Raw genomic sequence first — 12,959 nt, 5'->3', positions numbered from 1 at the left:
AACTAGCTACAAGTTCAAATAAATATGAACGCGTGAAATGATTTTTTTTAAGAAAATAAATATTTTTTTATTTAAATATTAGATTAGATTAAAATTCTGCCAGAACATTTTATAAACACAATCTTACAAGGGACAGCTTGTTGAAGATTAGAAACATGTTTAAATTAGACATAGAATTTTTTTTTACTTGATAATTTAAGCTATTAGATTGAAATGGTTTTTTAACATGGTATTAGATTTTTGATGACAAAACAGTCACGAGTTTGAATTTCATAATTTCTATTTATATAATAAAAAATTAAACACGAGATAGTATGGATCTGTACAAGTTAATTTCAAGTTCAAATAACTTTTATTTGAGAAGATGTATTAAAAAAATATAAATTATATCTTAAAACCTCGCTTAACCATTTAAGTTTTTAGATTGAATTGATTTTTGACACCTTGAATATTTCTTTTTCATGTAGGTTTTAGAGTTTTAATTTGATTTGGTTTTAATTAGATAGATGATTTTAGCTACTATTATGAGTAATTTTATAGCTTGTTTTTCAAAACAGTTAAAATTAATTATTTAAAAATGTACTAATAAATTTTTAATTCAGAGTTTTCTAATTTTTAAGAACTTAAAAATCCTCTTCTTTTTTTTTTATCTCACTATATGCTATAAGATTTTATTTGTGAAACGGCGAACAAGATGCAAGATCCCCTAGGACCGCGCGCATGTCCACCTTGCAAACTTATCGTTGTTATCCAACCAAGAGATCACGTTTCCGGCTTGACGACCTAAAGACCTCGGTGGAGATTATTGAAGTGTTTGCGTGCTAGCAGCATGGCTACACACGTCGGCACTCCCTTGCCCACGAGCCCCACCTCTCTTAGAGTTTTCTCATTTTATAAATTCATTAATGCCCTTTTACACTGATCCCCGAGTTATCACAACATAGACTAACTAATTAGATCTTTCGAGGATCAAAATTTTAGATAAGGATCCACATCCATCTAAACTCCCCAGTTCAGAACCACTCATCGGTTAAATTTACAACAATTAAAACATGTTTATTTTTATATTTTAAAAGTGTTTTTTTTAAAAATTAATTTTTTTAAAATTAATAAATTTTTTAGTATTTTCAGATTATTTTGATGTATTGATGTTAAAAATAATTTTAAAAAAATAAAAAATATTATTTTGATGCATTTCCAACCGAAAAACACTTTGAACAACAATAGCTAATACGCTACCAAACATCTCTAGTCCATCAACGCAATAAATTGACGTATAAAGCAGTCAACCCTGTCATAATTTAATTTAATTTTTAAAAAAAAAATAAATAGAAACAACATTGTTAATGCGTGTTTGGTATTATGTTGTATGATATTTTTTAAAAAGTCTTTTTTCATATGAAAATATATCAAAATAATTTTTTTTATTTTTTATATCAATATATTAAAATCTTGAAAAACATTAAAAATAAAAATTAATTTAATATTTTTTAAAGCAAATATATTTTAAAAAAACACCTGAAATTAAAAGTTATCATACTTTTAAACATATACTAATTTGAGTCGGTATGCTAACCCGTAATCTGAATCTTAGATTTAATCATGATCTGTACTATGTTTAATAATTTAGTTTATAAGCAACATGAATTAACATACATGAAGGAGGACTATACATATAAAATATATTGATCGTTTATATATCTATTGTACACGCAATAAAATGTAATGTAATATTATGATATGTAGAAATTAAGAAAGACGGAGAGAGATGGAGGTGATGGATTATGTCGGCCAAATTTGGATTTATCTTAAAGGCAGATTAACGTGGCGGCCGTGCCCAGACGACAGAATAGCAGCCAAGTAGGAAACAAAGGTAGCCAAACCTCTTCATATCTCTTTACATATTACGCTAGCTGCACTAAATATTATATAAGTAAAACCATAGCTCGAGAAGCAACCGTTTTAGTATTTTTAGTATTGACAACAGAATCTTTCTGGGTTCTTGTTTTTCTTTTTTGCAAGACACCAAACCAAATCTTTAACTTGGTACTTTTAGTTGTTAAAATTAACCATGGAAGGAGGGTGCTGTACATCGTCAACAAGTACTCCAAGTTCAACTTCAACAGCAACCACAGAGAAACGGAAGCATAGCAGGCAACAAAACCAAGAGAAGCCATACAGAGGGATAAGGATGAGGAAGTGGGGTAAGTGGGTAGCAGAAATTAGAGAACCAAACAAGAGGTCTAGGATTTGGCTTGGGTCCTACTCAACACCAATAGCTGCAGCTCGTGCTTACGACACGGCTGTTTTCTATCTGCGAGGCCCTTCTGCTAGGCTTAATTTCCCTGATTTGATATACCAAGAAGATGAGCTGCGAGATGTGTCTGCTGCTTCTATACGCAAGAAAGCCACTGAAGTTGGGGCTAAAGTGGATGCCTTACAAACCGCTGTCCATGCATCACCAGAAGATAACTCACGGGTGTTGCTTTCAGAGAAACCTGATTTGAACAAGTTCCCAGAAAATTCTGATGAAGAGTGATCAAAACAAGATCGTTGATTAGCAGTTATAATTAACTGTCTGTATCTTTTTTTTTAATAAGTCTATCAAGATCTTTTTGGTTAGCCAAGGCGCATATGTAGCCGGAGAAAAATTTCTGGCAGAAAAGAAATTAAGTCGTAGTTGAATCAGTACGTATCAGTAATAGATACTGTCAAAAATGAGTTCTAGTGATGATGATCGATCACTGGTAACTGGTAAGCTGTAACAAATTAAATTGAAGTGAGCTAAACTGTTTAGTGAATAGTTATTTTAGTTTAGTTAGTTAGTCAGCAAGTTTTAATTCTGTGTTTGTCTTGTCCTTTAGCAGTGTTGTGTGATATGTTTGTACCGTTGTAATAATTCCAAATTAAGAGCTGTGATGATGAGGGGAGGAAGAAGAATGGCCATGGAAGGTGGGGATATAAAGAAACAGCCATGGCCTACCTTTCCCTCTCTTAACAGCGATGAAGCTAGCGTAATTTGAAGTTTCCAAGCAAAAGAAATCAAGTAGATAAGGAGATAAGGCAAGAGCTTGGGCACCAAGCTGTGGCACTTGTGACGTGCCTGTGGACACCACAAAGCACAATGACATACACACTGCTGTATGAGAGCAAGTGGTCCTTAATCAGAAGGTGGTCGCCTTCATGGGATGGTGGAAAGCTTACGAAAGGTTGTTTGCTGGAAGTTGATGGGGGTGATGAAAGCCAAAGGTGGGCGGTGAGTGGGTTCTTAGTTTCCTTCTTTTCTAGTATATGTTTTTTAATTTGTTGTTTGCTTTGGCTATACATGCATTTAGCTCTAGCTGCTGTCAAATGCTGGTGCATGTGGAGGCCTTGCCTGTGAAGTGTGCGAGGACCATTTATATATAATATATGATAGGGTTTCCCTCAAGCCTCGTCTGTCCTTCAATACAATATTGATTTTCACGGAGATATATAGTTAGGGCTACAGAGAGTTGCTTAATGCTAATACTGTTTTGCATTACATTAATTGTTTTTATTTATTTTCATTGGTCGGTTGCTACATCAATTGTGTGCTAATAAAATATTAATGTAATCATGTTTGCTTCGACGAAAAGAAAAAACCTACCTCTCCATCTTTTATAAAACGAAAAATTGCTTTCATTATCCCATGGATTATTTATTCTTATATTTAATCTCTGTATTTTTTAAAATCATAGTTTATATTCTAAACTTTACGGTGTGTATAACATTTTACATCTTAAATCATATCATCGATCTTATAGTTTAATTTACATTCATTAAAGATATAAATTATAGTTTTTTAAAACAAGAAAGGTAAATGTAAAAACAATTAATCTATATATATAGAAACAAAGTAAGGAGAAGATGAGACATGTACTACAATTAATTGATATCCTATTTAATTAACATGAAACCTGTTAAGAGAAGATGAGACATGTACAATTAATTGATATCCTATTTAATTAAACAAGCTTTTTTCTCTTAAGTTTAGCATTTTAGCTAATTAATAAATGACAGAATCTAGACACAAAACAATATCCTTTTATATATTACATGATTTATTAATCACATTTTTAATAAAATAAATTAGTTAATTGTAAATAAAACATAGTTTATTTCTATCATTTAATATACCGACTGCTAACTATATAATATTCTTGTGAAAATAATTATCATTTATGTGCACATCACGTGATAGTTTCAAATATGATTTAATTTGCAAAAGTATTCCTTTAAATCAATAGAAAAAATATCTCTTTAAATAAAAGAGTTAACGCTCATATATATTTATGCGTTATAAATAATAGTTTTAATATGTTATAGAGCTTGCTCAAGTTCGGTTTTTCATACTAATATATGTGTTTTTTTATCTTTTATTATTTTAAAGGAGTGTTTTTATCAATTTTAATCATAGTTTTTTCTTTACAATTTTTTTTTCAAATAAAAAAAAAGCAGTGGATAAAACAATATTTTTTATACATAAATATTTTTTAGCAAGGTAAAACATTAATAGTACACTGTCATATTTATTAATTAGTGTCATTAATTAATTTATTTTTTGTTTTAAATATAATATATAATTATTTTTAGTTAGCAAGTATAGCTTTTTCATAATAATTTTAATTTGGATAAAATAACATTAATGTTTGCAATTAGATTCTTATAGATTATACAAAGTATTAAGATGACTATTAGAAATTCTAATTTTGATTTTTTTATAAAAAAAAATGGTTATAATCTTAACAAAAAGATTCTTCTTAAATCTCAATAAATGAACATGTTTTTTTTTTGTTTTTTATTAAAAAGAAAATTAAGGAAAAACTAAAAAGAAGAGGGAAATTGATTGTCTAATATTACTAAATATAATTCATCTTTCCTCGATCTTCGTTGGAAACCGGAGGAAACTTCATGAGTTTTTGTTCGCAACATACTTTTTTTATGTATAGTTTTGTTAGCTAGCGTGAGACAACTAGTTGACAATTCGGAATTTTGGTGGTATAAGGAAATTAGCTTCCATGCCACCTTTCATGAAATGGTACTCTTGATCATATCGGATTTGGCTTCTACATAATTCAAAGGAGTTTGTTTGAATATAAAGACCGTCTCTCTGAAGATAAATGATAGGACGAATTAATCAGTTTCCTGTGAAATTATATCAGGTCCTTGCTAGAGAGAAAAAACCCAAATTGCCGACAATTCTTTTTTAAAAAGAAACAACTATAAAGTTTATGAATGTATAACATATATTAATGTTATTAAATCTGATTTAATCCCTTAAAATCTAGTTTTAGATTCTAAAAACTCAGATATAGATAAATTTAATTAAATTTAAATGATTCATTGAATCAACACGTACGTAACCTAATTAAAACCGATTTAATTTAAAAAAACAACTTCAAAACAATATTTTTTTTAATTAATTAAATCAATTCATCAAACTTTTAACTAAATGTTTAGTCCGGGTTTAATAATTGCGTGGAATACATATAGACCAACAATTTGGTTTACATCTGGAGCTCAAAAACACTCGAGTGATTCACGTACAAAAAGGAAAAAAAAACACTTTGGTGAGCTTCAGGGGCCATAAGGAATGACCACATATCATTACCATGATTGGGCGACTAAGGTAGCTTATCTCATAGAAATGGGGATCAGGAGTTCTTAATTCATGGAAGTCCATGATTAAATCGAAGAAATAGGAGCTGAATTTAGGTCAGATGGTCCTATATATGTGAAGATCTCATATTCATGGTGAAGTGTCCAAACCACACGCTTCTCAAAGGTGTTTTCCACTGCCAAAACATCATCAGTCCTCGGCATGCAGCTGCACCACTACAGTTATTTTCTCCTCTTGTTGCTTCGTATAAATCACACACCATATGAGCCAAGTCAAGTCACGATCGCCTTTACAGTTATCTTGAGTTATCACTTTCGCTAGCCACTAGATGGTAGTATGTCTGCCTTGTGATTTTAGGAGTCGATTGACGCGAGACACGTAATTGATGTTAAATATTTGGTGGATTTTTCATTAACTAGATCGATAAGTATAAGTTCAGGTAGAATTTCGATTGAGTCAAACGAATTTATTGGGCAAGACTTTTAGTAAAATTGTTAGATTGGACTGCATACAATTTTATAAACATATATATATATACTCTACAAACTCGGTTCTTCATGGAGTTAATTAGCAGATTATTGTCTATCAATATCAGGACAAGTCATGCTCAGATAAGGTCTGCAAATTGTATTTCAAGATTTTCTTTATTTTTCTTGGATTTTTATATTTTTTATTATTTGGTTTAGGATTCCTAATACTGCTGTTGATTCCTTTTTCTATAAAGAAAGATCTATAATTAATATAAATAAAGAGTTATAGTTTATTAATATTTATAACTTATTAAATCGATTTCTTTTACAGTACTTTCTGACTATATATAATATTTCTAGGACTTGACAAATCCTAATTTCTCCTTATTGCTACAAGCAGCATTACCCGAGAATTCTACTAAATGATGAAATTAAAGGGAAAAATAAAAAAGAATCTAGTCACACTGAGATGAGCCTATATAAAATAGTCAGGTGTGTAGATTTAAGGGAGATCACCTGCCCTCCTAGCCCTGATATTTTTTTACAAGAGATAAATATTGACTGTCTTCTCCATTTTTGAAAAGAATAAAACATAATTATCTAAAAAAGATAAAGTGTCCTTAACACCCCTTTAATATACTAATCACTCGAGTTATAATATAAAACTATTATTCAAATGACTAAAAATATATATTAATATTGTTTACTGTTTATAAAAACAGTCAAACCGACACATATGTTTTAGTTGTCTTGTGAATGTATTAGTTGGAGGAACAGGTACCTAATACAAAAGTACCTCCGGAGCGACACCTCCTTGAGGACACTCCCGAGACTCGTGGCCCCATGCAGGCTTGTTGCTACTAGCAATACCGACTCGCCACGCCTTTCAGTTTAATAAAAACAAAATTGTGTGAATTACAGAAACTAATATTAATGAAAAAGATAAAGTGACAATCGTCCATGTCGTGCATCAACTTGCAAAAAGCAGTCTTCTCACAATGATAGCATGTCGTTTCACACTTAGAAATAAAATCTTTTTTTTATACTGTCATCTTAGATGGCATTCCGGTGCTCACTTTCTTATTTTTATATTTTTTTATTGTGATTTGTTTTTTTAAATATTTTTTTTATTTTTATAATTTTTTTTAATATTAATCTGTTAAAATGATCAAAAATACACCAAAAACAAATCATATTTAAAAAAAAATGGTTGGGTCATGGAAACAAACACCCTTTTTGTTAAATGAAATGCCAAAATAATCCATTGAGTGTGATTTTTAAAAAAGTTATCTCAATTCAAAAATTAAAACTTCAAAATATAATTTATATTGTTTTTAAATATATCTTTTCAGGTAAAAGATTTTGGGTTTGAAATTTATATAAAATTATCACTGTGTTGTACTTAATTTTATCTAATAAAATAAAAGTGACGAGATTTAAACTTGTGACTGCTTAGTCAATAAAACTTTAATATTATATTAAAAAACTATCTTAATTTTAAAAAAAGCATGAACTATCAAGTGTGATTCTATAACATGATTCATTATCAATGTTCATGCCAACAACTTAATATATTTTTATATTTAAGGGTATGTTTGATAGCGGGCTGATAAGATTAATTTTTATAAGGAATTACACATTAATTGTTCAGATTACTGGATGCAAAAAAATTTAGAGGTGAGCTGATGTAGAATATTTAGCAGTTTGTTTAAAGGATCAGATTCACATGCCTTAGTTTAAGAGCTAGATGGCATGCTCAGAGTGGTAGGTTTATGGGACAAATATGATTGAAGGTGTTATAGCTTTAAAGCAGTGATATATAAGTAATAAAAATCAAAAGTGTAATCAATTGAATAAAATGAGTTGTAGCAATTCACAGTGTTTTATGAAAAAAGCTACAGTGTTTTTCTTAAATAATTTAACATTTTGCTATATGGTTTAGCTTTTCTATTAATAAAAAAAAATTACAAAGCTAAATTCTCAATCAATTCAATATTAAAAACAAAATCGACAAAGATAATTTTGAAAAAAATCATAAAAAAAAACAAAAGAAAAAAAAACTATATAAGAAAACACTGTAGCAATTTATAATGTTTTAAAGAAAAAACTACAAAACTAAATTTTCGACCAACTCAACATTAAAAAAATAAAATCAATAAAGATAATTTTGAAAAAAAAATCATAAAAAAACCAAAACAAAAAAAACTATGTAGGGAAACACTGTAGCAATCTATGGTGTTTTGTGAAGAAAGCTATAGTTGTAACTCTCAACCAGTTCAATATTAATAAAATAAATCGACAAATATAATTTTAAAATAAAATCATAACAAAAAGAAACTATGTGGGGAAATACTGTAGCAATCCACAATATTTAAAAAAAAACTATAAAGCTAAACTTTCAACCAGCTCAATATTAAAAAAATAAAATCGACAAAGATATTTTTTGAAAAAAATATTTTGGGAAACACTGTAGCAACACAGTGTTTCATGAGGAAAGCTATAGTTGTAATTCTCAACCAGTTTAATGTCAAAAAAAATAAAATTGACAAGGATAATTTTGAAAAAAAAACTAAAAAAAATCATATGGAGAAACATTGTAGCAATCCACGGTGTTTTAAAGAAAAAAACTACAAAACTAGATTTTTAATCAGCTCAATATTAAAAAAAAATCCACAAAGATATTTTTGAAAAAAATTATAAAAAAACAAAAAAAAAATATCATAAAAAAACACGTGGGGAAACACTGTTGCAATTTACAGTGCTTTGTGAGGAAAGCTACAGTTGTAATTCTCTATCAGTTTAATATAAAAAAAAAATTAACAAAGATAATTTTGAAAAAAATCTTTTAAAAAAATCATATTAGAAAATACTATAGCAATTTACAGTATTTTAAAGAAAAAAACTACAAAAATAAATTCTCAATTAACTTAATATTAAAAAAATAAAATCAAGAAAAATATTTTAAAAAAAATTATAAAACAAAAAAATATAAAAAATACTATAACAATTCATAATATTTTATAAAAAAAATTACAGTGCTCCTCTGGCAGGGTTTTGTTAATAAGTTCGACGGAGTTAAACGAGTTGCAGTAATTACTCTTATAAAAAGTAAATTTCGTTTTTAGCCTTGTATATTAAACACAACCATATTGGAAAATTATTAGTTTCTCCCGCCCGAGTGAAGTCTTCCATTCTTCGTGGAAAACACAAGGATCGATAACTAAAGTCCAGCAGAGCACAGGGCCCACGGGCTGTCCATACTTCTGTTTTCTGATCAAGTTGATTGTACCCATCCCATACATACCAGGTTTGACCGAAAGCAGCACCTTTACTCGGGCTTTCCAAATAGCCCATATACACAAACCAAGCTTGCTGTTCAAACTTCAAACCCATGGCACGTGGACTTCCCGGATGTTATTACATGCATAGTTGTAAAACTCTGACTAACTTCAAACCCAGTTAATTTTTAGAAAAATAAAAAATAAAAAAAGGGATAAATTTTGATTGTTCAGTAAAAATTTAGGTTGACCAGATCAACTTTTGTGCTGATCCGGTTGAAACTCAGTTTTTAATTTTTTATTATTTTATTTTTTAAAAAAATATTTTTACTTGGGATAATCCTTCCGTCCCATAACAAAGTCTTGCTCTTAATTGATTTCCAGATAAGTTTTATAATTATGGTTGCAAGTAGCGGGTGAACATCATGAAAAATTGTCATGCATTACCTAATTTTATCATACCCATTTAGCAATTTGGGTTATCCGAATTCTTCAAAAGCATTAAACATTCATTTTTTTTTAGGGCTAAAATACTTAAAAAAAATATTCGGAAACTTGGGCCATTGGCTACATAAGTCAAGGAGCTTACGTTTTTTTTTCAAATACTCGTCAGTTTTAATGATTTAAAGATATAAAATATAAATTCGGGTACCATAACTTTTATGGGTCTTTTGTCAAATTTACCCGAAACAAAAATTGGTGATAACCAAAAAGTTTTCAAATTTTTCTGACCTCATCTCATTCGAGTGATTTGGATTATTTGAAGAGTACTTTAGTCTACTTATAATTAATTAATTTCAGACAGTGTTAGTTTGATGACTCGCGTGTTGTTGTAGACGCGCTCAAGTATACGAACTACTAGAGGACAAAATGCAAACCATTTGAAACGTTTTACTTAAAACATGAAAGTTATTAAACTTGGAGACTAAAATATAAACAAAGACTCCGGCTAATTAATAATGTCTGGGACGGTTTTTGTGCGTGTTCATGGTACAGTAGAGATTGTTTTTTAAAATAATTTTTATTTAAAAATATATTAAAATAATATTTTTTTATTTTTAAAATTTTATTTTTTTATTTTAGGATATCAAAATATCAAAAAACTATCTCAACCCAATAGCTTAAGTTATTAGGTGAGGTACTAATATATGATTTCTATTATTTTTTAACACACCTCCTTAAGTGAAAGTCTTTTGAGCTTGAAATTTACACAGCCTCACATTACCTTGTGCTTAATTTTTATCAAATAAATGAGAATGGTGAGATTTGAACTCGTGACCGCTTAGTCATCAAGGCTCTGATACCATGTCAAAACTTAAGCTTTCAAGTGATGTCTTAATATATGATTTATATTATTCTCTAATACAAAACACCAATTAACAAAAATTAATTTGAAGCCAAAAAATTAAAATTTCTTAAAAAATAGTTAAACCACAAACACTATCTAATCAACTAAATACCTCAGTCATAATCTACACAAACGATGAAAGAAAATAAAATGTTGGTATTGTATTTATATCTGGAGAATATAATTAAAAGTAGAAAGTTTTATGTTATGTAACTAGGATATTCAAGATTTTACTCTCTTTTTATCGTCACACGTCACCGAATCTAATTTCCATTAAAAAATATTTCGGTCATTCTACATGTTTTTTCTTGTTAAGGAATTATTTTTTCTTGTTTTTAAATACTATTCACCAATAAAATATTTATCTGTAAATACAGAGCTGGAATAATCCTACCTAATATTTTTTTAATGCAGGCACTGCTCATCCCTCCTCCCTCCTCCGTCCACCGTCCTCTCCAATTTGCCATGAAATTGAAACACACTCCAGCAGATTCATCATGGAGCTAAACAGCTACGATTCTTGACAGATCCAGAAAGCTGGAGTTTAACTGCTGCAACGAGTCCAAAAATCTCTGAGGAGAGTAAATTGTTTTGGCACATTGCTTCAAAGAAAGCGACTCCCTCTTACTTTTTCGCCACAGCACATTTCTTGCCAACTTGCATCAGTTTAAAGATTCTGAATCTATCAATACAACATTTAGCCAAAGATTTGATGAATCTATCGTAGTTATTGTTCAACGAGATCATGATCATATGCCAGTTAATTAACTCATCTTTTCACTTTAATTTCACAAGTCTTGAAGATAATCCAAACACCATATCACATCTCATTCATTCTTCACCTTCTTTGCTCGTGGGTGCTACTGCTTTATTTCCCATTATTAGTTGTTGAAAACATTTTGGACATATATGGAAAATTGCTCCTTTTCTCATGTTCATGGCCTCTTGCTATCCATAGTTCACTTGTTTTTTTCAATATTGGAAAGAGGAACCACCATCTGGACGGTGTGATACTGGTATGCATATTAATTTATGTTTATTTCTTGAAAAGTGGCTAGGCGCATGACACTTTTCAAACTCATTTATTTTTATTTACTGTTTAGAAAGTTGTTTGGTGAGATATATTTTTCAATTAAAGAAAACTTTCACTTAGTTTTCATGGTAGTGTAAAAAATATAAAATCTCATCAATAAAAATCAACCAATAAAATCATATCATGTGGTATTAAAAAAGAATCTAAAGGTCCCTACAAATCTCTATAAATAGAAAATCTCAATCTAAAAACAAAAAAATACCGTGAGATATAATTTTTTTTCAAGACAAGTTCTTAGAGTAAGGAAACTTTATCTTAAAAGTTCTCAACCATCCTTCATCTATATTTAAAGTCTAAAAAATACAATTTTTTTTATCAAATCTAAACACTTCATAAGAGTTATTATTTATTTTCTTCGACTTGCTCCAAAGTTGAAGCCATAAGCAACTCCATTACAAATCTTAAAGATTTTTTTAATTGCTATTTATTTTATTTGAAATAATTCATAAAATTTGATTTTTTTTCAATTTTATCATCCTTTATCTATCATATTCGATCCCTATTCTTTTTATCAATATTTATTTTATTTGAAATTGTTTATGAATTTTTTTTTCAATTTCATCATTTTTCAACTTTTTCACCGGTTAGATTCAATCCCTATTATTCTAATTTTTATTTATTTTATTTGAAATAATTTATAAAATTAAAATTGTTTTTTAATTTCATTATCCTTCAACTTTTTTATCTCTCACTTTCGATTCCTATTATTTTAATAAACTTTAAAAAATAAGTTAGTTTTCAATTTATTTTTCATGGCATATTCAAATACTAAAAAGTATTTTCCAACTCATTTTTTATGACAATGCCAAACATAAAAAAAATAATACATTTTTCAGGAATTAACTTTTCTTGAAAATCACTTTTTTAAAAAAACTACTTCTCAAAAAAAAAAAAAAAACCTAGTGGTGACCAAAAGTTAGGTTCACTCCTTTGTTCCGTGCAAAGTTGTTAAATGCATATAATAGATAGGACATATCAACCTAGGTTGGTCTAAATTAGTTAAAACAATGTTGTTTTGAAAAGAAAAAATAAAATTAAGTTATGATTGAATTATTAATTGACCAGTTAGATCATTCATATTAACCCTAGTCCATTTCGAGTAGAGTTTTTTAAAACTCAAACCATACTA

At 28.8% G+C, this 12,959-nt stretch overlaps 1 protein-coding gene across 1 annotated transcript; it reads left to right on the top strand.

The window, feature by feature from the left end:
* The first annotated feature begins 1,715 nt into the window (after nt 1-1,715).
* LOC133681636 (ethylene-responsive transcription factor RAP2-1-like) lies at nt 1,716-3,430 on the top strand. Its single transcript, XM_062104730.1, has 2 exons — nt 1,716-1,873; nt 2,023-3,430. The coding sequence occupies exon 2, from the start codon at nt 2,072-2,074 to the stop codon at nt 2,537-2,539; it is 468 nt and encodes a 155-aa protein (XP_061960714.1). The 5' UTR covers nt 1,716-1,873; nt 2,023-2,071; the 3' UTR covers nt 2,540-3,430.
* The last annotated feature ends 9,529 nt before the right edge of the window (nt 3,431-12,959 follow it).

The sequence above is a fragment of the Populus nigra genome, chromosome 2 (genome assembly GCF_951802175.1).
Source record: "Populus nigra chromosome 2, ddPopNigr1.1, whole genome shotgun sequence".
Classification (NCBI taxonomy): domain Eukaryota; kingdom Viridiplantae; phylum Streptophyta; class Magnoliopsida; order Malpighiales; family Salicaceae; genus Populus; species Populus nigra.
Note: the sequence above shows the minus strand (reverse complement) of the source record. Positions and strands in the feature narration are given on the sequence as shown.

What these genes read in the sequence shown, in the direction of transcription:
- LOC133681636 (XM_062104730.1), top strand. Translation starts at nt 2,072, where the DNA reads ATGGAAGGAGGGTGCTGTACATCGTCAACAAGTACTCCAAGTTCAACT.